Source organism: Gouania willdenowi, chromosome 2, assembly GCF_900634775.1.
Source record: "Gouania willdenowi chromosome 2, fGouWil2.1, whole genome shotgun sequence".
In the NCBI taxonomy this organism is placed as follows: Eukaryota; Metazoa; Chordata; class Actinopteri; order Blenniiformes; family Gobiesocidae; genus Gouania; species Gouania willdenowi.
In genome coordinates, this window is record NC_041045.1 from 12,280,089 (window position 1) to 12,306,097 (window position 26,009).

At 41.6% G+C, this 26,009-nt stretch overlaps 1 protein-coding gene across 8 annotated transcripts in view; it reads right to left on the reverse strand.

Moving 5' to 3' along the window:
- Positions 1-211: 211 nt before the first annotated feature.
- Positions 212-26,009, reverse strand: part of zeb2b (zinc finger E-box binding homeobox 2b) — a 98,857-nt gene continuing 73,059 nt past the window's right edge. For 6 of the 8 annotated variants that reach the window (XM_028463366.1, XM_028463381.1, XM_028463350.1 and 3 more), the window contains 7 exons: positions 21,020-21,088; positions 15,276-15,464; positions 12,594-12,808; positions 7,341-7,449; positions 4,068-6,079; positions 2,045-2,225; positions 212-1,188 (listed from right to left, as the gene is read on the reverse strand). In XM_028463366.1, the coding sequence (XP_028319167.1) occupies positions 617-1,188; positions 2,045-2,225; positions 4,068-6,079; positions 7,341-7,449; positions 12,594-12,808; positions 15,276-15,464; positions 21,020-21,088 (3,347 nt within the window). In that variant the 3' untranslated portion in view covers positions 212-616. The remainder of the gene's footprint in view (positions 1,189-2,044; positions 2,226-4,067; positions 6,080-7,340; positions 7,450-12,593; positions 12,809-15,275; positions 15,465-21,019; positions 21,089-26,009) is intronic. The other 2 variants (XM_028463405.1, XM_028463397.1) reach the window with 1 other exon arrangement.

Below are 26,009 nucleotides of genomic sequence, written 5' to 3' on the forward strand. Positions count from 1 at the left end.
AAAAGGACTCCTTCACAACGTTCAAATCCTTCATGTGGAGTTGAGGAGGAGGCCTGAAACAGTGTGGCTGCACAACTAAAGAGGGCGTGGCGGTTAGGTGGGCGACAACAAAGGTCATACCGAAGAATGGAGTGAGTGCAGGTAACACTGCTCTTTTCCAACACTGTATAAATATATACATAGGCAATACTTTTTATTATTTTTGTTCATGATTATAGAAGCAGAGTGCAATTTGTACAAGTCACTAGTTGTGCTATAAATACTATGGAACACAGGGTTAGCACCACACATATGTTTAGGCCTTAGTACTGTACATTTTTTGAATTGGATTCCTTGTTCGGTTTGCATAATGCAGCTTATTTCACAAATCCACGCCCCCCTCTCTCCCTTCCTTCATTGCCTCCTCCAGATTGATTTTTGAGTCCCCGTCTTGTTCGGCAGACGTCGTCCCCTCGGCATCTCCGAGGAGTCTGTCGATGAAAGCTTCCTGGAAGCTTCAGGCACGTGCACGTCCAGCTTAAAACGCAGCGTTTTAAACCGAGCGGGTAAGAATACTGAACCGAAAGAGAAACGTAAAAGGTTCGAAGGTGGGAAGCCTCTGAAGCGCCGCCGCTCCTTACATGCCGTCCTCCATCACGTCCTCGTGATCCGATTTGGTTTCCGTTTTGCCGTCCAGCGAGCTCTCGTCCATCGAGTGCTCTCCGTTCTCCTCCTCATCCCTCAACGTGTCCGGGTCTGTGTCCATGCTCTTGCTCTCCTCCTCCTCTTCCTCAAACTCGTCCTCCCTTCGTCCCATCTTTGCATACGTTCCGTCCACTTCCTTGTGTCCTTCTCTGATCCCTCCGTTCACGGCGTCGTGCCTCAGGATGGCCTCGCGCTCCGCCAGCTCCGGGTAACCCTGAGGTGCCATTCCCTGCAGGTAGGCTCGGCTCATGAGCAGCTCCGTGGGCTCCAGGTGGCCTTTCTCCCGCGCCTCCCGCTCCGCCGCCTCGCGCTCCTCCGCCTCCCGCTTGCAGTAGGAGTAGCGATGGTTCATGTGCTGCGAGTAGGAGCCCGAGTGCGAGAAGCGCTTGCCGCACTTGTCGCACTGGTACGGCTTCTCCCCTGAGTGCAGTCGGGAGTGCTCGATGAGATGGTGTTTGTGTTTGAAGGCCTTCTTACAGATCTGGCACTGGTGCGGCCTCTTGCCTGTAGACACACAGAGTAGAGAGCGGCAACGTGAGTGGCGCACACGGCACTTTAAATCACTACACATCAGAAGAAAAGAAAACGTTGAGGAAAAACTTGGATGGATTGGATGGCATGGAGCACAATGACATCACGGAGCACACATTAGAGAAACCACTTCCTGTGGCGAAAGCAGGGACAAAATATTTCACAGTGACTAATCTGTCAAACACTCCATCAACAAAGGAGGCGGGGCAATGGGGTTCTTATCTTAAAACGCCATCACAGGCACAACCTCTGTGAGAACACAGCTCTCAAACTTCTGCTCCCTCCTTGCTAGAAACACTTGTAAGTGTCCAGCTTCACGCAGACAACACGGCGGTTTTTTAAAAGAGTGGCACGCCCTCTTCCTCTTTAATGTGCGAGCAGATAACACGGAGGCTGCAGATAGCGGATAAAATAAGTGATGCAACGCGCTGAAAGAGGATATCTGAATAACAAGCGGAATGAAAGCTGGTTATCTGAAACTCCTGATGCGATCTGTCGCCAACGAGGACCTGATAAAGGCCTTTTTAACTCTTCAGGTGAAGCGAGTGGTTGGTGCGTGGAGAACATAATCATCTGACAGCTTCTGTATCTGCACTGTTTTCAGGGAGCTTTGTTAAAATAATCTCAGATAAGCTGCTGACAATTCCAACCTGTCAATGAAGAAGCAGGTTAGGTGTTCACGTTAAACAAGTGGAAAGAAGAAGAAAAAAGGGGGGCACAAAAAAAAAATCAAGGTATCAATTCATACTGAGAGGATTGGTCAACACAAACAGTTGGAACAGAAAGCAAAGCATGGGGTTTCAAAATAAGGGTCTAGAACAGTATATACCTGTGTGTTCATATTTGTGTCTTAGAAGGGAACTGCTCTTCTGGAATGTTTTGTCGCACAAGTCACACGCGTACATACCACTTTCAGTCTTCTTAATCTTCTTCCGCGACAGACAGGAGTCGGGGTCTGTCATGTCGTCCAGCCCTGACAAGTAGTCTGGAGTGCCGTCAAGCAGGTCGCCCTGAGAAAACAGCACAAACAGAAACAAACCAACGAAGAAGAGAGAGAGAGAGAGAGGGAATGAAAGAGAGAAAACAGCAATAAGAAAAGGGTTCCACATGTGGCAGCTACTGACAATTCAAAGCATTAAAAAACGTCATATTTACAATATATAAAAAATCATAGAGGTGTACTTGAGCTGCAGTTTGAACCCTTTTATGGGTACATTTAGCATATTTCTAATTATGTCCTTTAGTTGTTTGAGCTGCAGCTGAATCTTCAATCTTAAACTTTGCAAGATTCAAAAGAGGTTATTAAAGATTTTTCAAGACTTTACTTTAAACATGAAACACTTTTATTTTTACTATTATTATTCAGTCTTCATACGTTTTTTACGTGGGTAAAATGTCCCCCACTTTTCGTCCGATTTAACCAAACAGCGTTTAGAATATGTAGGAAAATCTTGCTCTGTCCTTATGCGTATCGGTAAATTCATATTTGTCCGCACGGTTGGTCTAGTGCCCCCTAGTGGGTCGGAGTCTAAGGAAGTGCTCATTTTCATTTGTTTTGTCATATTTTATTCAAATATTTTCTTTTTTTTTTGCCCATACATCATTCTCACAGTAAACGCACTTTTCTAGTTTTTTATTTTATTTTAATTTTAATTTATATATATCACTAAAAATTGTGTTTAAGATAAAAATGTGTAGGAACGTCTTTTTTTTTTTAACCTTTTATGCTACTAAAATACTGTATTATTAAAACAAATACAAAGCTCTGTAAGGTTTTCTTTCCCGTATAGTCCAGCTTTTAGTCTTGAGGTTGGTTTTAACAGCAAAATACAATTTAGTCTAATACTGATCTTATCTATGAAAGACATTCAACGAGAAACACTGGACTGAACTGACAGTTTTTTGGTATAAGAAGAAATATACATATGAGTTGAGTTTGGCTACTTTACGACTCAAAGGTGCTGGATGTGAAGGAAAGTTGGATCTAGTGTGTCTTAATGATTAAAGTCTGTGTTTATATTGCTCTTCAAAGGAAGTCGGCGCAGAAACTCTCTGACTTCCATCAGCCAGCTGCTCATTACGAGCCCCGCTGAGCTCTAATTCTCTGTTAATTCTACACGTTAGTTTAAAATTCCCTTTTATGATGAAGATTAGCCTTAAATATGAACTGACAGAGAACAATATTCCGACATTAGCGGAAGCCTGGTGAGCCGTTCCCGGGTTTGTTCGCTTCTATGATGATTCAAATCAGGAGGTGCACCTTAATGGCTGATATTGAGTCTGCAAAGCTTCCTTTAATGAATATGAGGGTGATAATGCGGACAGCGAGCGCCGTGTTTGAGAAAGGGACGACTATCACCCTGCAATCAATTTGAACTAAACTGCCCGTAGCTGTATTTTTAAAATCTAATTTAATAACTTAGAATAGGAAACATTATTAATACTTCTTTTTTTTTTTCATCAAAATGCTTCCCTCCATGTTAAACAGCCTTCAGCATTCACTGGTAATGAACACGGAGAGCGTGCATTATTAATCCACGTGCAGGAGCCGGTTGTGGCGCTCGTTAAGATTCAGCCGAGCCGTGCAGGGATATGTGCCTGGCCCAGGGGCTTACCTTTGTCATTTTTACACTTAACAGCTGCACTGAGACTTTTACTGAGACTGTAAAAGTTGGATTTGATGGTTGGAAACGTGGCTTTTATCCACTAATTGTTAATAGGACTGAATAAAGTCGGAATAAATGGTTTGTAAATATGTTGTTCTGAATGATCTGACCTGAGTGGTTCATTTCCCTCCTGACCCCGAATTAACTTTTTAATTAGTGCAGAAATGAGTTCGGTGGCTCATTTACCTGGAAACCTGGTTTCCGCTGGTACTTCCTCCTCTGCTGCATCTCTGCAAACGTAGCGGCTCCCGCTGCGTACGTGTAGGCCATGTGTGGTAGGAAGCCCATTTGATCCATGCCCGGGTACGGTCTGAGACCTGGGATGCTGGCCTGCATCGGGGGCATGAAAGTGGCAGGTGGGAAAGCCCCCTGAGGTGGAAGGGAGGTGTACATAGGCTTGGCGGCAAACGGGTTAATGCCAAAGATGGGGCTAGTGCTCTTTTCTAAGTTGCCGTTGTTGATGGAGCCTGAGAATTCCTTCTTCAGATAAGCAAGGTTCAGAGGCTCCTCAAAGTGCTCTCGAGGTGAGGGGATGCTGCTGTGGTCCATGCTGATGCTGTTGACTTTGGGCCGGCTCTTGATGGTCAGTGCGTGCTTAGGCTCCTTCATGAGTCGGGGCAGGGAGAGGTCCAAGGGCTCGGCCTGCAGGTCCTCCGAGGTCAGGCTGTTGGGGGTGTAAGAGCTGCTGTGGGAGTTTTTGGAGGACGTGGAGGACAGGTTGAGCGGCGAGGGCGTGTTGCTGCGGGAGTGGTCCAACTTTTCACCGGTGGGCTTACCGTTGCCGGTAAACTGGTGGTTCTTCAGGTGTCTGAATGAGTTGTTGTCACAGTTGTTGATATTGTTGTGCAGCTCTGCGATGGATAGCGACGTGATACGATCTGAAGGTTTGAGCAGAGGCACCGGCGACCGAGCTGCCAAAGAGTCTTTTAGAGGAGAGTGGTTATTTGTTCCGATGAGCATCTCTGCGTTGTGCCTGTGCTCTAGCGGGGGCGTCCTGGTGCTGCCATACTCGTGCATCTTTCGCTGCTCAAACCACTCTTTGACAAATTCCTGAGGGAGGCCGACCGCGATGGAAATCTTAAGCAGCTCTTCCGAGTTTGGCTCCATATTCATGGCAAAATAAGCCTTCAACACAGACATGTGGTCCCTGTAGGGGTGTAAAGGCCCAGCGAGGCCCTTCTCAGTCAGCATTGAGGAGGGTAGGTGGGCGCTCTTCTCCATGAAGAGGCCCGGTTTATTGGGCATCAGGTTCTCGCTGGGCTGCAGCACAGCTTTGATCTCCTCGTTCATTTTGCACAGGTAGCGTTCATGTTGATGCAAAGGTATTGGCCCTTGGAAGGTTTCTTTGCAGTATTGGCAAGCGTAGGGTGTAAACATATTGTTCTCCTGCACCTTCTCCTCCACACCTCCTTCAAGCATGTGGTTAGCTTTCTCTCGTTTGATATTGCTGATCTGTCTTTTGGACTCAGTGGTGAGGCTCTGGAGGCAAGCTTTGGCTTCGTTCACTTTCTCTAGCGTGTAGTCAATGATGCTTTTGGTGGCGCCGTTGTGATTGACCAGAGGAAGACCGACCTGATGTCCTGATGAGGTCAAACCCTGCTTGTGCTCCTCCATCTGTGAGCCCAGCTCCTTCATGTAGGCCTTAAGACGGGACAGCTCCTCAGGCTTGCAGTCCATTTTCTGCCTGCACACAGTGTTGTCCACTATCTGCAGGACCTTCTGCACCTCACTAAGGTTGTTGGCCAGTGGGCCAGGGTAGCCAAGGAGCTGTGCCTCCAACCCGGCCAGCCCCGGATGCTGCAAAGGACTCTGGCCTGTGGAGTTGTGATGGGCGCCCAGTGGGCTGTTCCCTCCGACGCCGCCGTTCATGAAGGGCCCAGCAGCGCCAAAGCCGTGGGATGCCATCATCAGCTTGTACTCATTGAAGTCCATCGGCTCCGTCTTAATGTTCAGATGGTTGTTGTGGTCGATGAGGCCCAGTGGCTTGCCGTTTTCCAGTTTCTGCCTCAGCTGGGTGATGGCGGCGTTTGTGGGCGAGGCGGAGGCGGATGTTGGGGAGGAGCCGCTCTTCATGTTGCCGCGCATCCGGCCGTTGACGGCGATGAGGCCGATGCACTTTTTGCTGCTGATGTGAGAGCTGTAGGAGCCTGAGTGGGAGAAGCGTTTCTTGCAGTTGGGACACTCGTACGGTTTTTCACCTGAAAGCAAAACAACACGCGGCATAAGAAAAAGGAATGGTTGCTTCAAAAATGTGATACAATGCAAGTAGGTTTGTTAAAAATATTTAACTTCACATTCCTCTTTATGTTTCTTGGTCTAAATAGGTTTAATCTAATATGTCTATAATTCGTACTCTTAATCTTTATTTTGAACTTTTAATGTGCACCAACATTTAAGGTTACTTGTCTAAAATTGCCTTTTACACGAGTGAGTCTTAATCATGCAAGAGTGTATTTTAATCATAGTAAAGTGTACGTTTACACCTTAAAATAAATCTTGTGAATTATTTACACAAAAAAATACTGCTGTTACAGTTTAGGGTTAGATATCCTAATAGCTAGCTACATGCTAATACTGTAGGTTGCTAAATGTTAAATGTTTCCTGCATCCTCACTATTGTTATCCTCAAACTTTCTTCTTCTTCCATCTTACTCCTACTACTCCCACATTTTTCAACATATGTCAAGAAGTTTGGTGTCAAACTGTTCAGATATTTTCTGGCCATTATGCTATGTATTAGTTTCTTTTCTAACTTTTAAACTTTTTACAACTGTAACTTTTCATCTACATTTTAAACATTTGAAATTTTTCTGAACTTCAACTGATTTCAGCCATTTAACCTTTAAAACGTTCAGCTGTCTGTTCACTTTCAGCTAAGAGCTTCAACCCATTTCAACTTATTCAACATTTTTTCAACTTTTTCAACTTTACTGCTAATGTTCAGGTATTGCTAGGTTAATACTTAGCTAATGCTAGGCTAATGCTAATGGTAGGTTAGTGCTAATGCTTGGTTAATGGAATTGCTTGGCGAATGCTAATGCTAATGTTAGCTAATGCTAATGCTAGCTCATACTAACTAGTGCTTAGCTAATGCAGTGCGACATGGGCTAGCACCTGCATCCTCACTCACATTTTTTACTTAATTATACACTTTGTTCACGTTTATTCTTTCTTTCGACTTTGTTAAATATTTTATTTTTTCATTTGTGATTTTGTTTCTTCAATGTCTGTAACAAAAGCAATTTCCCCCTGGGATAAATAAAGGAATTTCTTCAGGAAATGCAAATATTCTAGCTGTTTAATTTGATTAATTACATATAGCTATTACTGCACAACTTTTTTTTTTAACAATCCCAGCATTTAAATCTATAATTTGAAACTGTTTTATCAACCAATCAGGAACTATTAGTGTCTGAATGTGGTTAAGGTAAGACAAAGGTCAAAGTTCATGTGACTGACCGCTATGTATGCGGAGGTGCTCCTTCAGGTGGTGCTTGTACTTGAAGGCCTTCCCGCACTCAGTGCATTTGAACTTTCGGTTTCCAGCCGCTTGGTTGAGCAGTTGGTGCTGCAACAGAGGAGAAGAAAAAGAGAGAAGCATCCACATTAGAGACAAACACTTCTCAGACATCACACGAGGTGAGAGGTCAGTAAATAACCAAAGTTGGACAGCGTGACAGCGATTTGGCGCCGGTCGCCGGTGAAGCCTCTTGGCTTCCCACTCCCGCCGCCATTGAGCCACTCTAGTCCGTGCTGGCGATAACAGACACTCGCATACCTTTTTAATTTCCTGGCTGTGCGGCCAAAGCACGCCTGCCTTTACAATTTGGCAGCTCAGAAAATAGAATAAATGAAAAGAGTCTTTTTTAGAGCGTTTCCCTTCATTAGAGGCGCCGATCGGATCTACTTTTCATTAATTTGAGCCTAATCAGTCCAAAACGTATTAACAGTCATCTGCATACCTGTATTCACTGAGGCCTACACGTGAGTGGGCGTCTTTCTTTTTAATAAGCCGTGATTGGCTCTTCAGGGGTAAACATCGCCTTGTGGATGAAGGGAGCTCAGAGGTGAGCAAACCTGGGAAACAATGGGCACGCCAGGGACAGGCCCTCCTCCAGGCTGAGCCCTGACAAATGCTGGGGTGTGTGTGTCGACTCTCCCCACATTCCTGGGGAGACAGATGGTGGCGCAAGACACTGGGAAGACTGGGAGGGATTGTTCAAACAGCCCCCAACCTTCAGAGATCAAGCAGGGAGAGCACGGGGCTGGAGAGGGACCCCACCGCTCGTATGTTGCTGAGTCGCATAAACAAACAGCAACAGCTGCTTCGGTGCCTCCTCCTCTTCCTCCCTCTCCTCCCCTCCCCCAGAGGACCCCTGCCCGCTAAAGTTTCGTCTCGCCACCAACACTAATAAGACACAATCGCAGCGTGCCCCTAATTGTGAATGGCATGGGTAAACTGTGCTGTGTGGGCGGGGCCCCGGCTGCATGTTTGCATATGTATAACCTCTAATTAGTCATATTTCAGCTAATTGCTTAAGAGGAGGAGGAGCATTGGAGCTTGTAAACATGAATGACAGAAGAGCGGAGCACATGTTTAGCTATCAGTAGCTCACCATAAACCAGACATAGGCAACTGGCGGCCCTCGGTCTAATTTTATGCGGCCCCCAAAGTAAATGTATAAAACGACAGAAAAATACACAAAACAAGAGCAAGAATACATTAAAAATACAAACAATTACAACAATGCAGGAAAATACAGTAAAAGACAAGATAAAAACACTCCAAAAACACACAAAAACTACAAAAATGAACAAAATGACAGCAGTAACACACAAAATTACTCAGAAAAATATACAAAATTACAGAAAATGACAACAAAAGTACACAAAAAGACAAGAAAAACAGAAAAAAATGACTCCGCCAATCCCCAGTACTAACAAACAAGCAAAACAACAACAGAAACACACACAAAATACTCCAAAAAAAAAGACGCAAAATGGCAACACAAATACACAATGTGACTCCAAAAAACATATATTTTACAGAAAAAATACAAAAAAGGACTAAAGAAATGCACAACATGCTTCAGAACGAGCAAGACATCAACAAACAGACACAGAATGACCGAAAAACACACAAAATGACTAAAAAAACACTTTGTTCTTTCCTGTATTAATGCTCAGATCGCTCATTATTCTAAATGCTAACATTAATGTTGATCATGTGACCCTCCGATTTTTTTGGCCCCGCTGTGATAAAAGTTGCCAACCTCTGCCATAAACTGTCCTATGATCGCACACACATTCGAGAGCAGGACATCGACTACGCTCTAAAAGTAATTCTGACTATAATCAATAGATAAGATAGCCTCTAACTGATTTCCCAGCATACTTTGCAGTGTTGTGGTAAAATATCCTTTTGATTGTGTTAATCAGAACAAACTATATATTTTGTTTAAGTTTCTAACTGGCATCTATCCTGTTGTTAGACCTCAGTATGGAATCCTTCATTACTGTCTATTACTTAATTGTAAAAACAGTTTTTTGTGGGTTAATTAATAAACAATTTTAATATAATTTATATTACAAGTAGTTCAATGAGTATGCCTCAACCCAGATTTAAATCAGTTGAAATTAATTTGAAAGTCTTGCTATTGCTGTTGAATGTCGGCTACGTAGCCCACATTAGCTAAGTGCTAGCGGTTAGCTTGATTGAATTGAGTCGATTATATACTATAGGTAGGTTTTTCTTTTTTTTTTTCTTTACAGTGTGCGTCTCATCTGGAGGATTAGCTCCTAACCAGCGCGGCTCATTTACACACAAAGATAAGCAGCTCGGCACGAGGACCTGCGGCGCCTGATACGAGGCCGGGGCCGGCCCATCTGCTCGCGTTTACACCCAGCTGCTCCGTCAGGTGAAAGAGCCGGCTGCTGACATCTGATCAAATCAGCTCAAGCCTGAGACTGTCATCCTTGCTTCAGAGCATAACAGGACCATGGACACACACACACACGTGCGCGCGCACGCGCACAGACTCCCAGGGTTCTCGCTTGCGCTGTTGAGCGTTTTCAGCAACGTAGGGGGGATTTTCTGTTGTTTTTTACTTTTTTAATCGCTACCGTCATAATAATTGTTGCACACTTGGACACAAATGGGACAACCCGTGCACAAGTGTGCACTCTCTTTAATCTGAATAACTGAGAAACGCATACATCAGTACGTCTATTTAATACAGGCGATTTGCTCGGATGCCCCAGTCTTTACCTGAGGACCCCTGCCGCCACTTAGCTGCCCCCGATGCTGCCTGTGTGCATTCACGTAGTCACCGTCCAATATAAGCAGTGCTTTAACCAGACGTAGCTTGTAGCGTCACATGAAGCTGCTCGGATAATTCTATATGCGCGCACGGATGTGAATACCGTCTGGTTGAAACATGTTCGGGCTTAAAGAAACATCGGCTTCATTCTGGTCAGATGGGTTCGCGCATGCGTCCTCCACGTGTGTGTGCATGCACGCGTCCTCTGCGTGTGTGCATGTGCGCGTCCTCTGCGTGTGTGCGCACGCGTCCTCTGCGTGAGTGCGCACGCGTCCTCCGCGTGTGTGCGCACGCGTCCTTTACGTGTGCATTCCAATATTACCCAACTTTAGCTTTACCTCACTAAATTTGGCCCTCAGAGAATTATAAATGTCAACATTTTCAGCACTGGTTGCGCTCGCTCGCGTGCCACGTGATCCCGTGGACACAAAAATAGGAGCAAAAACTTTTGCTTTAGGAAGATTGTCTGTCTTTCTAATCCATTCAAAACTCCACCCAAGTGCTGAGGAGAAGTGAGTGGTCGTAATGATAAGGATTATTAGTGGCTTTCATTTTTCAAAGTAAAAACTCCTAATTTGACAGGTAAAAGTGAATTTTAAGGGTTTATTTCACTGCTGCTGCTTCTTCTCGTCCCGGGAACCATCGACTGCTCACTCGGAGCTGCTAATCATCCCCTGATGAGCAAGAACTCACTAAGCGTGCCGCCTTTCCGACACTATCTATCTGCTTTCCACGTCCTGACGCATGAGTTAAACAACCGTGACCGTGGGATGCGTCTTCACCTCGCAGGACGCGGCGGTGATTCATGCCGGCGTGGCCAAGCAGACGAACGGGGCATAAATCGCTGCGGTGCACACAGATGTTTATGCAGTGCATGAAATTAGAAGTGGAGGAAAGGGGGCGGGGTTTGATGGAGTGCCACGGCGGCAGGATGAACATTAAAGGCCAAGGAGTGAAGAGAAGTTAAGCAGCTGATCAAAATTTCCAAATTGGAAATTAACACAATCATTGGATCGTGAACACGGCGGTGGGAAATCATATCAAGGAGAGCCATCAAAAAACCATTTAGGGCCTCAATTAAAGTTATTACCAGTAAAGGATGTGCATCTTCAAAACGCCATGAAAAATTAATAATGATTGCCAATCAGAGGAAAAATGATCCCGTTTGTGAGGGAAACGCAAAGGAAGGGAGAAGGAGTGTGTATGTGTGTTCCTGGTACTGGGCTCCAGCACTGGATCTGGTTGTTTCAAATTATAATACTTGGTTATGATGACATCAAAGGACACCGTGGCAATGCAAGTCTGTCCAAAGTTGCAAAGTTAACCAAACGTCTGTATAGCTTATACGTTAAGGTTTCCTGTATTCAGGTTTTTCCAAACATCTCATGACATGTTTCAACTGTCAACTGCCAGTCGTACTCAGAGGTGATTGCTTTGATGCATCCCTACGAGTTCTCTCATGAGGAATGCATCAAAGCATCTTCTGATGGCTTTCATGAGTCTTGATGAGTTTTGTTGTATCTAATGTATATTTAAAAAAAGAAGACAAACTGAGGATGCTAGTATGTAATGCAGCATTCTTGCCTCATGTAGGGGGCACGTCTTACGCAGAGTTGGGGGGGGGGGTCATAAGTCACCTGAGGACCACTTTTGCAAATGCGCGTCACTTCAACGTTGTATTGCAACTTTTGTCAACTTTTTCAAAAATTATTACTAATGTTCAGCTAATGCTAGGTTAAGGTTAATGCTCGGTTCATGGTAATGCTAGCTTATCGTTAATGCTAACGTTAATGCTAAGTTAATGCTATTGCTATTCTAATGCTAACACTAGGATGTTAATTATAGGTTAATACTAATTTATGCTAACGCTAATGCTAACTTATGCTAATTCTAAAATCAGTTAATGCTAACTTTGGCTAATGCTAACTTATGCTAACACTAATGCTAACATTAATTTATGCGAACGCTATTGCTAGGCCAATGCTAATGCAAGGTTAGCAATAACGATAGGTTAATGCTAATGCTAACTTATGCTAATGCTAAAGCTAACTAATGCTAACATATGCAAATGATATTGCTCGCTAATGCTAAAATAATATTGCTTTGGGTGAGCAGGTTGCAAAAAAGATGAATGGATCTTCTCAATTTGCTAACGCGGGCCAGAACCTGCATTCTCACTAGCATTTGCTTCAGGAAATGTGGTCAAGACGGTCTATATATTAAATTCTATTTTTTCTTTTGCCTCCCTTGGCAACAATCTCATACTGCGCCTAGATGGCGCTTGTAGGTAAGTGACAGCACACTACCATCTTTGTCCCTTATTTCATTGTGTGTTTGTAACTCTGATTGTGTAACATCTGAGCCTCAGCAGCCAAGGAGAGGGAAGGCTCACCTGGTCTCTGGCAGGCTTGTGCGTGGCCATGTGGCGCTCCAGCTGGGTGCGGTAGGCGAAGCTGTAGTTGCACAGAGGGCAGGCGAAGTTCTCCTCGTTCTTCTCATGGCGGTACTTGATGTGCTCCTTCAGCGATGTCAAACGCTTGTAGCCCCGGTCGCAGTAGGGGCAGGTCAACAGTTGGGCGAAGGCATCTGGCGTTCCAGGTGGCAGGTCTGCACGGGAGACAGCGGGGGGGGGGGGAAGGAGGGGAAGGGGGAGGGGAAGGGAAAGCAGGCCAAAAGGTCAGCCAATCAATGGCAGCTAATGGGCGGGCTGCCCAGAGTGGAATGGGAGTTATCTGTGCAATCTGCTCCACATGAGAGCCACAGTGTCCGCCTGGCATCCGCCTCCACACACACACGCGCGCACACACACACACACACCGACTGCCTCACCTCGCATCAACGTTCCCTAACAAACAATGCGAGTTGCAGGTTCTCTAAGCTCCAACAACGTCATGTTTTTAAACACTTTTTCCTAAACTCCCTGTCAACAATGATAACGATACATCATCATTTGACAGGTCAATAAAATTAAATCTGATGGCCTTTCAAAATAAAAGTGCATGATCTTTTTCTATTGAATGTGTGTGTGTGTGTGTGTGTGTGTGTGTGTGTGTGTGTGTGTGTGTTTGTTTTTTTATGCAAATGCACCCACTGAGAACAAGCCAGTGAGCCACCAGTTGAAAACCTCTAATCTCCATGATGTATATCAGTGGTTCTCACACTTTTTGGGCTCACGTACCCCCTTTCTCAAACTTTCTGAATCCAAGTAGCCCCCTTTTGGGATTATTTGAATCATTCTCTCGCAGAGCGTGTTTTGGTGTTTGTTATTTGTGTGTATTTTGTAGTAATTTTAGGTATATTTCTCTCATTTTATCCTCGTTTTGTGTGTTTTTCTCTCTTAGTCTCTTTTTGGTGTCATTTTGTGTATTTTGTCGTCGTTCTTTTTATTATTCAGTATATTTTTCTTTTATTTGGTGAGTTTTTGGAAATATTTAGTATGATTGTTGTTTTTAACTAAAGATAAACATTATATATAAAACTGCATATTTTTAATGCTTTGATTTGTTAATTTTTCTTTGTCTCTCTCTCAAGTACCCCCTGTAGTGCCATCGCGGACCCCCATGTATGTGTTTATACGAGTTTAGTACGCGATTGATCATACGAACGCAGTGAAAAGGCAGACAAAGATTCTTCTCAGCCTACTAAAGATGCTTTTCATGTTTTCATCGTACACTGTAAATAAATCTCCCAAATTAAGAATAATAAAAAAATAATAAAAAAAAAAACTTCTGAGTGACACACACAGAAGTACCGGCCGTCATATCTGTGGGATGAATCATGAGACGCTTCGGATTGCCGGCCCTTGGGGACCTTCAGAGGTGAGCGATCTGGTTTCCAGCCTTGCCCAGCTGTTGTTTAAGACTGTAGGTAAACACCGAGGCATCCGGCCAATCTGTGGGACCAACAGCTGCCCGCCCATGTCAGCGCCAGCGCCAACGCCTGCGCCGCTTCTCCAGCGAACCCTTTCACCTCCACACCAAACAGCTCCTGCTTTCGCTGAGTCAGCACTCCTCAACTAGGGACCAATTTCAATCATCCAACTATCTAAATCTTCAGCTTTTTCCAGACACGGTGGCCACCTTCCATCGCTCTGATTCCTTTAACTCCTTTTGAAGTTTTTCACCGTTTTCGGCCAAATTGAATTTGGCAAGAGAGCTTCTCTGTGTCACTCAGCGTCTTCCAGGTGCTGCCTTGCCTCTGAGCACATCAAAAACATGAAAATCATGTGGCCCGAGACTGTTTGAAATGTGAGTCCTCAACCTAAACTCTCTTTGTTCAACTCCTGCATGATTGTAATCCCCCTGCAAATCTAATGCAAAGCCTTCCTCTCAGGAGATCAAACTCTCCTCCAAACATGAGGAAAAATCTGAGATTTCACCCAAAAACAAGTCAAACTTCCTTCTGTTGTCTTTGTGGCCAAAAGTGAGCATTTTGGGTGTTTTTATTTATTTGCCTCTTAATAATCCGGTCATTTTTAAGGCTAGTTGGATGAAATTTTTCTTCTATTGTTTTTATTTGCTTAATTCCAAAGTCCTGTGTATTAGAAGTGTATAGAAATGAAGATATGCATCATATTGACATTTAGTAACCTTGTGACCAGATATGACCCATTGACTCCCATTGTAACCACATATTTTACATATACTGTAATCATGACGACATATAATGCTTTTTTAATTTATACCTAACAGATCAAAGCCTCTACCTTTCAAAATAAAGGTAAAATATGTTTTAGGTGTAATGACCCCCTGCCAATCATTGTATAAAATGTTAGGGACATTTTAATGAAGACCTGGATTTCTTATTTTACAAAATATACAATGTGTACAAGTGTAATATTTTCCTCATTTTTGGAAATACTGCGTATTTAGTGTTTTTCAAGCTGAAAACCTTGGAGGTTCTTGTGATAAAAAGTCCATAGAAACATAAAAAGGGTTTGAAAATTATAATACATTTTATGTTTATGGATAGGTCTAAAGTAGTTGAAAAGATCTCATGTCTAAGTGTATGTAAATTTGATGTTTCCTTTTTTTATGTATTATTTTTAGCTAATATTTACACACACATGTCGTACCGTTCTCCTCTGGCCCGGTGGCCTCCGGCGTTCCCAGGCGTGAAAGCTCCTCCGGGGCTTCTGGGTAGATGATGGCAGTGTCGCCGCGCTGCAGGTACTCTGCGATGCTAACCACGTGGCTGTCGGCGTCATCCAGCTTCCGCTTGGCGAAGAAGTCCTCCAGCTCTGAAGTGCAATCCATGCTCTTGACTGAAAGTGAAAAAGAAACGGACGAGTGAATCGGACACATTGGAGAACGTGGGAAATATCGCCGAAACATTATGGAACATCTTCGTGAAGGCAAATACTTCGTTACTGGAGTTAAGTCATTTTTTCGGCGACTTTTTACTTTTACTCATTACTTTTTTAAACAAATATCTGTACTTTCTACTTTTAAAAAATGAAAAAAAAATTAGCTTGTTATTTCTTCACTTAAGAAGATGACGCCATGACGTAAAAAGGCTTTTTTTTTTTTTTTTTTAAACATTTTATCTATAATGAGTGCTACATTTTCCAGGTGTTCAAAGGTAACAATGAACGTGTTTCCGTGTACCAGTATTCTACAAGATCTTTAAATGAAAGATATGGAATTTGCTGGTTTAAAAACCTGGTTTTATTATTAAAGGGACATTTGTTTTACTTTTTCACTTAAGTACATTTAGTAGCATGCATTTTTTTTTTTTTTTTTTTTTTTTTAACTTTTACTCAAGTAAAAGAGCAACTTCAGTATTTTTAATTTTACCAAAAGTTGGCAAAAGTACTAGTCTTCAGTACTCAAATAAAAGCATAGATACTTGAATAAAAAAAATGACTCTGGTAAACGTAAAATGTTACTTCAGAAAAAGTTAAAAAGTGCATGCTACTAAATGTACCTTAGAGAAAAAAAAGTAAAACAAATGTCCCTTAAATAATAAAACAGGGTTTTTAAACCAGCAAATTCCATATCTTGTTTATTTTTTTTTATTTTATTTTGTAGAATACTGGTACATGTAAACAAGTTGGAGAATTTAGCACTCAATATAGATACAATTTGTAAATAAAATGTGTCAAGAAAAAAAAAAAGTGCAAATGCTTAATAAAAGCCAGAGCAGCTTTGAGTTAAACATTTTTGAAAACTTGAAAATGTTAATCATAAAATGAAGGGACATACCTAACAGAAAAAAACCTCAAACTACCAATATTTTGCATCTTTTTACGTCGTGACGTCATCTTAGAAGGTCTTAAAAGTAACGAGCTCGTCTACAAAATGTAGAGTAGAAAGTACAGATGTTTGTCTAAAAAAGTAAGGAGTAAAAGTAAAAAGGCACCAAAAAAAAAAAAAAACAGTCAAGTAAAGTACTGATACCACAAAAAAACGATTTAAGTACACTAACTCTTTGTACCAGAGTCATTTTTTATTACTTTTACTTGAGTACTTTTGCCACCTCTGGTGATGACTACATTAGCATCAGGGGCTTGGCCTGTCAGGCCATGTTGTTAAAAAACAGATTTGTAACAAAAAGCTGGATCAGATTTGAATGTTGTGGTGGTGAAAGGCTCAATCAGCAGCAGAGCTATGTTTTCTCCTTGTTTGTATCGACTTTCACTCAGAAGGTCAATCAGGAGACTGTGGCTTTTCATGGTTCTGTGTTGAACAGATTAACAGAGCCAAAACCACAAACCAGGACAGGCAGGCGGTTTGAACAGTCCAAGGCTTTTTGCACTTATTCCCCTGTCCCGTCTCTTCAGGGAGACTCCAAAGCCCCAAAAACCTTCATTAGTCAGGGGGGGGGAGGGATGGCCCAGGTTCAAACACACATGCTCACACTGTGTTTACAACCTGAGGATGCTCTGCAGGCTGTTTGGCAGCGCCCAAAACCAGAAAAACGAGTGAGCGGTGTCTCGTCAGGCTTCATCCCCGCTGTTAATTGGGCTTTTAGACCTCGAGCCAAGGTGAGCTTTAAAGAGCCATTTGTTAGGCCGTGATGACTTTGCAGGCCAATTTGCTAAAGGTCAAGGTAGTGGAAATTTGGATGTCAAAACAGGCAGCGAAATGTCAGCGGTGCCAATGGATTGCGTTTGATAAGCGCCATAGCATCATTTAAAGCGCTCGACTTTCAAGTTAATGAGCAGCAATCCCTACCCAGACCTCAAACTGAAAAACCTTCTCTGTCATCTCCTCCTGTGGGTTTTACTCCAGTGGAGGGAATTCACCTGGCACAGCTGATTGGTTAACGGTTTATTTTGTTGATTAAACATTTTCAAGAGACAGTAGCTATTGGCGCATTTTCATTGGCGGTATCGGCTCGACACGGTTCCGCACTCCTCGCATTCGGGACCCAATACTGTTTTTTTTTTTTTTCCGGAGCATTTCCATTGAGCACCAACCTGATACGCAAAACTGCCAAACTATGCGGATTGCACTTTTTTGCTGCCATCCTCACAAGATCGCCAACAAAATTGTAAGTTAATGACTCTACGCTGTGATGATTCTCAGACTTCATCAGTGTCTGCTTTGTGCCGACGTCACATTTTCAGGAACCTCAACAAAGGAGATACTAAAAAAAGCAGTACAACGACGAAGATACTTTTCCGTGCCAAAAGAGACTAGAGCCGATACCGCCTGTGGAAAACGCGCCATTTGTTTCCATTACCCTTGGAAATGCGCAAAATCGAAATCTAAATAAAAACTGGTAATTGAAACACCTGGATTTTGAAAAAACACTATCGCAAAAAAGTTTTGACGCTTTCATGAGGAAGAATTTCAGACGTTTCGATATTGAAATGTGCCGCAAAAGCGCGATGGAAACACTTTCCTCGCAAATACACGTCACAGAACGTGAAGTACCTAGTCACGTGACCAATTCTCTCCGAGAAAACATGACGCGGTACGAGTAAACAGAAGCATCATACTTAAATATTATTAGCGCCACATTAGACGTGAAACAACAAAGAAATACGGCGTGCTATAAGGACGTGGCAAAGTCTCGCGGGATGAGATTTCACAGGAGTTACGAGGTTCCACCCCCGAAAATACATTCAACGGAAACGCGTTCAAAGCGCAATTACACTTTGTCGACATTAAGAAATATGGCTGAAAAATACTTGTGAACAAAAACTATACCGAAACAAATTGATATTATCGTCAACTAATCAAAGCAGAACCATCATTTCACATGGGTCGAACCCCAATCCGAACTCGTGATCTTACGCATTGATCACATAAAATCTGTCTATGTGTATTTACAAACATCCAAAATCATGATAGGTTGATGACAAATAATGAAATTGTGAAAAAAAAGAATGTTTTAGTCGACAATATCTGTAATTAAAAATTAACTATAACTGAAATAGTCGTGATATACCAAATTTTAACTAAGACTAAGTTGCATTTTAGTCATAAATACCTCCATAAAGACAATATTACCTGTATTCCTTTATTTATCCTTTACATTTTTTTATTATTATTATTATTATTATTATTATTATTATTATTATTATTATTATTATTATTATTATTATTATTATTGGCCTAGTGGTTAAAGACGCTGGGCTTGTAATCGGAGGGTTGCCGGTTCAAGCCTCACCTGGGCCGTCACTGTGGGATGTTGAGCAAGTCCCTTAACCCCAAACTGCTCTCCAGGCGCCGCAAAATGGCTGCCCACTGCTCCTCAGGGATGGGTTAAATGCAGAGGACGAATTCCATTAATGTACTAACATTACATGGCCAATTAAAGGCGAAAGCCCCGATTTAATCTTTAATCTTTAATCTTATTATTATTATTATTATTATTATTATTATTATTATTATTATTATTATTATTTTTCTGTTCTTCACAACCAATCACCAAGTGAAATTCTTTGTCCCTGCTTTTAAACTTTCTGATTCATCAGCATTCTAGCTGCTCGTCTTCCTAAAACTTCACTGTATAAAGAGACACAGCTTGTGGGGCTTTTTTTTTTTCCTTCATGGAAAACTGCGTTAAAGTGTCTGAAATGGTTAAATTCAACCGAACAAAGAGTCAAATTGGAAACACCGGTGTCCGTTTGAAGACGTTTGTGAAAACCGGCATGAACTTGGCTGAACCACGCTGTAACGCGTCCATCTGTTTTCGATAAAAGCCGCGAAACATTGTAACAGGTTTAGTGCTTTTAAAACCCATTAATCAGTCAGTTTGTGTCATCATCTGATGACAAATACAAGACCAAAATAAAATCCAGAAGCAGAGACAGAAAAAGAGAAAATGGATCGTAATGAAAAGAAAGTGGAGAAAGTATGAAGGTAAATACAAATGACAACAAATCAAGAAAAGGAGTGATACATCCAAACAACGCGTGCACTGCGTTAACAAAATAAAATGCTTAAAAAAAGAACAAAACATGTTGTGTAAAAAACATTTAAAAGAAGAAATTAAGAAGCAGAAGATAAAACCATGTCAAACAATAGAAATCAAGGTGTATAAGGTGAATAAGCCAGGCATAGTCAACTGGCGGCCCGGGGGCCGCACGTGGCCCTCTGTCTAATTTTGTGCAGCCACCAAAACAAATCCCCAAAAACTGTATTTCAAAAAGTTGGAAGGAATAAAAAGCCCATCATAACACACAAAATAACTCCCACAACACACAAATCGACAGTGAAATGCAGAGTACAGCAAACACACACAAAATTCCAAAAATACACAAAATGACCATAAAAAAAAACCAATTACAGCACAGCTGCAAAGACACAAACTATTAACAAAATTACACAAAATGACAGGAAAATACAGAAAACAACAACAAAAATACAAAAAGTGAGCCCAAAAAGGCACAAAACGACACCATAAATGCAGAAAATGGCAGAAAAATACACAAAATTACAACAAAAACACTCATGACAACAAAGACAGACACAACAACTTAAACAAAAAAAATGACTATGAACACACAAAGAATCAACACATTACAAAATAGCTCCATAGACACAAACCATTTACAAAATTACACAAAATGACAGGAAAATACAGAAAACAACTACAAAAATACAGAAAGTGACCCCAAAAAGGCGCAAAACGACAACATAAATGCTGATAATGACAGAAAAATATACAAAGTTACAAACAAGAACACAAAAAATAACAAAAACACACATAGTGAAAACAAAAACAGACACAACAACCACTTCAACAAAATGACTACAAAAACTAAAAAAAAAAAAAAAAACTGTCAACAAAAAACACAAAAGGCACAAAACAACAACATAAATGCAGAAAATTACAACAAGAACACAATAAATAACAAAAACACACATAATGAAAACAAAGACAGACACAACAACCACTTAAACAAACAAAATAACGATTAAAAAAAAAAAAAAAAAAAAACATTACAGAATAGCTCCAAAGACACAAACTATCAACAAAATTACACAAAATGACAGAAAAATACAGAAAGTGACCCCAAAAAGGCACAAAACAACAACATAAACGCTGAAAATGACAGAAAAATACACAAAATGACAACAACAACACAAAATGACTACAAACTAACAAAACCACAACAACAACAAAAAAAACCCCACTCCTGTATTAACTAATGCTTGGATGCTGAGCAAGACATAAATGTTGATAATGTGGCCCTAGGATCAGATACAATCCCATTTTTGTGGCCCCCCTGCTGCGATAGAGTTGCGCATCAACTGGAATAAGCCATACGATAAAAAGAAACGACTTCCTTGTTCCTCGTGCAGACCTGACACGTGTGTGCTCGCGCTTGTGTGTAACATCAAAGTCAGTGACTGAACTCACCTGTACCGTTTCCAACCGCCTGCAAAGTGGCATCGTTCCCCAGGGTGTCGAAGTCATCTTTTATTTCATCTGCACAGAAACGGGGAGATAAAAGGAGGAAGGGGGGGGAAAGGGAAAGGGGGGTGGTGAGTACCTCGGTGCACAGTGCGAACCAACAAACAGCGACAATGAGGCCTTTAAGGAGAAGAAGGTATGGAGAAAGCAATAAAGGCACCGCTGTGCATGGCAGCGCGCCGCGGCTTTGTTGGGGCCTGCTTAATGAATGATATCGTGGAGGCCAGACAGTGACTTATTTACCTTTAACATGACAACAAGCGGCGGGGGAGGCGAGGAAGCTTCAATCGCCAAACACGGCGATTAAACACAACGCGGACCACATCCACCTGAGCAATCATAGAGCTCCAGCCAACACGCAGGCTGAGCTTATTACTCCCCGGCTGTGTGAGCCCCCCACCCCCGCTACATGCAGCGTCGCGCGTGCGTGTCACTCGGTGCACGCTTTCATCCAACAGCCGTCGCGAGCGCGCGCATTTTTTTTTTGTGCTGTCATCCGCCACAAGCCGCGCCAGCAGGGGGAAAAAGGACAGCAACTCCCAGCCACAAATGAGGAGTTTCGGTTCCACTAACATTTTTCAGGGGCAAGGAAGGAATAAGTCCTTTGTTTTGTTGACAGAATGTTGCAGAAGGTGCTTATTTCATGCAAAGACTGGAACAAAATGCTGCTCGTGTTTGGTTTTCGGAGAGCATTTGGCATCGTCTTTGTCAAGAAACTTCCACTTCCTCACACTCGGAGGTGGCAAAAGTGCTAGTCTTCAGTACGCAGGTCAAATTATAGATACTTGGATAAAAAGAATGACACTGGAAAAAGTATAATGTGAAATGTGCTGAAGTGAAAACGTAAAACAAATGTCCCTTCAATAATACAACAGGGGTTTTAAACCAGCAAATTCAATGTCTTCAATTTTTTTAAGAGCATGGAAACAAGCTAAATCCGTTACCTTTGGACACCTGGAGAATTTAGCACTCAGATAAATAAATAAAATGTAAATAAAACCCAAAGAAGCTTTGAGTTTAACATTTTTAAAAACTTGAAAATGTTAACCATGAAACTTCCTACGTTTTGCGTCTTTTCAAGTTGTGACATCATCTCCGAAGGTCTTAAAAGTAACAAATCTAAGGACTGCAAAGTACAGATGTTTGTTTAAAAAAGTAAAATGTAAAAGTACACTGTAAACCTGAACATTCAAAGTAACTAAATACATTAAGTAGTTTATACTCAAAGTTATAGAAAAAGTTATTTATGCCAAGTTGGTGTAACGTTTTCTTCCTTTTTGAGTTAATTTTTGTGTAAATGGAACTATACTTAAGTACAAATTAAGAAAATTAAGTAATGACATGCTAAGAATGATAGTTGTTTCAGTTGTTTCAAATAGAGAATATTTGAAAAATAAAATTAATTCATATAACTGTACAAGTAGAAAGTCATCCAACCTTTAAGTTAAAATTTTGACTTTTATGTTAATCAACTTTTTAGTTCTGATGACTTTTTTGTGTCTACAGTGTACAAATATTTGTTTAAAAAAGTAAGGAGTACAAGATAAAAACAAATGACGTAAGTACACTAACTGCTCACACTTAAAGTCAGTGCAGCCCTTTGCTGAGGACCATTTCTGACCCTCAGATCTACACACTTGTTCTTTACTCCCAATCAGGCTAATGGTGGGACGCGGCGGTCTGGTCCTGGCACAGGTGAGGCGACTGTAAATAAGGCGCGGACTGACAGGCCTCGTAAACAAAGCTTCCTCCTTGCCGCGGTCGCCCGGAGGACACTGACCGGACAATCAGCTAAACAAGTCCCCGGTACCTCCTTCTTTACCGCCGCGCTAGAAATTAAATCAAGGTGCTTCCGAGAAGACGCGGGCTTTTGTGTTTGCGGTAAAAAAAAAAAAAAAAAAGAAATGGAAAAACCTGCATTGTGTTTTACGCGCAGGCATCTGTTCTCGCTCTGCGGGTACAAGCCATGCATTGTGAGGATGTTCCTCAGCAAGGATCTAACGGAGCGGACTGTCCTCCGGGCTATCAAACCAGGATGAGTGCCCCCCCACATGAGAGAAACCTGGCCCAGATAATAGAGGAAAGGTGGTGGGCGGACTGTTGATAATAATGCTATCCTGCTTACGTCTCTCTGCACAAAAGCCAGAAGCGTGAGGACTGGGTATTTTTAGTCGGAGACAATGGGGTTTAATACTTGTGGAATGTTTTCAGCCTTTTGCTTGAAATTAAAGATCTGGCCTCTGCGGTGAAAAGATAAACAGTGCCGTCAATGGCTCCAAAGAATAATGACAGGCTCATGTAAAGGGGTAAAAGGGGGGGGGGGGGGGCATCTAACCACAAGTCACAGTATGTGAAAATACTGTAGGTTAACGGCCATATCTCAAAAGATGCCCCTCCCTCCCCATGGTAGAACAAAACACAACTGTAATTTATTTAAAACATGATATATAAGTAGTAAGAAGAACATTTCAGTGACATACACTAAGGAAGATTGTTGTTATTTATCAAAAACACAAAATTCACCTCAAAACATTTGTTTACGTCATATGTGGTACCAGAATGTCAACAATGATGAGACATCTTCAATAAAACATTTGAGTTGCTTTTTAATCTATTTTCAGCGTCAGATGACAAAAAGTAACAAAATAATAGTCAAAAATATTTTGAATTTTTTTTGCGCAAATGCCCCAAAGTTAGAAAATCAAACATTTTGGCAACAAGAAACAATTATTGCGTGAATATAGTCCCCGAATTAACATTACCCCCGAGTTTTTCGAGTTTACCTCCGTACTGAGATTCTAACCCTAACGCTAAACCTAACCCAATCCAATAAATTAATAAAACACGTCTGTTCACTTTCAAAACAAAAATAAACAAAAATGTGTATTTTGACGATGTTAGACAATTTTGCCCAACATTAATTGCGAAATCAAAATATTTTTGACTTTTAATTTGTCACTTTTTGTCGTCTGACGGTTAATATAGATTTCGAAGCGACTAAAATTGTTTTATTGAAGATGTGTTTCTTCAATGTTGACATTTTATTATCAAATATGACGTCAAATACCTTTTTGAAACATATTGCTTTGATATTTACGTGTTTCCGATAAATCGCAAATCTCGCTACCGGGGTATATCGCTAAAATGCGCTCAAAAATTACGTGTTTTCGATAAATCGCATAAATCGTCACTAGGGTATATCGCTAAAATGCGCTCAAAAATTACGTGTTTTCGATAAATCGCAAAAATCGTCACCAGGGTATATCGCTAAATTGCGCTAAAAAATTACGTGTTTTCGATAAATCCCAAAAATCGTCACCAGGGTATATCGCTAAATTGCGCTCAAAAATTACGTGTTTTCGATAAATCACAAAAATCATCACCAGGGTATATCGCTAAATTACGCTAAAAAATTAAAGTTTCCGATAAATTGCAAAAATTGTCACCAGGGTATATCTAAATGTATATATAATCTATATAAAATGTTTCTCACTTCTTATATAGCATACGGATGTGTTTTGTTCTACAATGGGGAGGGGTACGTGATTTTTTTTCTGGTGCTGACCACAGACCTATAATAAATGGGTTTGAAACGACGTGAATTCAGCTTGGAGAAAACCAAACAGCACAGATTGAAATGTACCCACACATATCAGATATCGGTGCGTCCTTGTAGTCACAGTGTTTGCTTTGGGTAATCAAATTTGGCTGCATGCGCAGAGGGATGACCACTGGGATTAGCTGGCCCTTGGCTCTGCACTGTTTACCTTGGAGGACTTTGGTTATCTGCGGGCTGGAGGAACATCCAGCAGGAGGTAGGCTAACACTGGGCACAAACCTGTCATTTACATAGTTTCATATCAGACTCATCATGTTACACCAGGGCCAGAAGGAAAAACAACGTGGGAACTTGCTTTCTTTTGGGACCGCCGGTGCCACAGAACTATTCTTAGAGTCGTGGAAAGCTCCAAAAGGTTGGAGAGTGTGTTTTTTCTGCAGTAAATCAGCAGTGCGGAGCTGCACACCTCGTTGAAGAGTGATGTGGAGCCCCGTCTACCTCGGCCTGCCTGTAATCCCTCCTATTTTCACAGCGGCGCTGATGCTGTTGCTTTTGAAAACATTCCTGTTTTTATGGCCGCTTTAAAGTTCTGCCTTTGTGCCTTTTAGCCTCATTTATTCCCAACCTGTCATGTGTGTGAGTGGAGCGGTTTCACCTACTGTCAGAGAAACAGACACAGATTAAAGCTGGGACGGGCAACTCTATCACAGCAGGAGCTACAGAAATGGGATTGCATCTGCTCCGAGGGCCACATTATCAACATTCATGTCAGCATTCAGAATAATGATTGATCTGAGCATTAATACGGGGGGGAGGGTTTTTTTTGTGGTTTTGTTTTTTTTTGTCAGTTTTTTGTAATTATGTGTATTTTTGGTGTAATTTTGTGTATTTTTCTGTCATTTTCTGCATTTATGCTGTAGATTTGTGCGTTTTTCCGGTCACTTTCTGTATTTTTGTTGTTGTTTTCTGTATTTTCCTGTCATTTTGTGTATTTTTTTAATTCTTTTGTGTGTTTTTGTGTTATTTGTTGCATTCTTGTTGTAATTACGTGTATTTTTCTGGGTCACTTCCTGTATTTTTGTTGCTGTTGTTTGTGTGTATTTGGAGCTATTCTGGAATGTGTCATTTTGTTTGTTTAAGTGGTTGTTGTGTCTGTCTTTGTTGTCATTTTGTGTATTTCTTCAATTCTTTTGTGTGTTTTTGTTGCATTGTTGTTGTAATTGTGTATTTTTTTTTTTGTCATTTTCTGCATTTACGCTGTATATTTGTGTGTTTTTTGGGTCACTTTCTGTATTTTTGGAATAATGATTGACCTGAGCATTAATATGGGGGGAGTCTTTTGTCTGTGCTTTTGTTTTTTTTGTCAGTTTTTAGTCA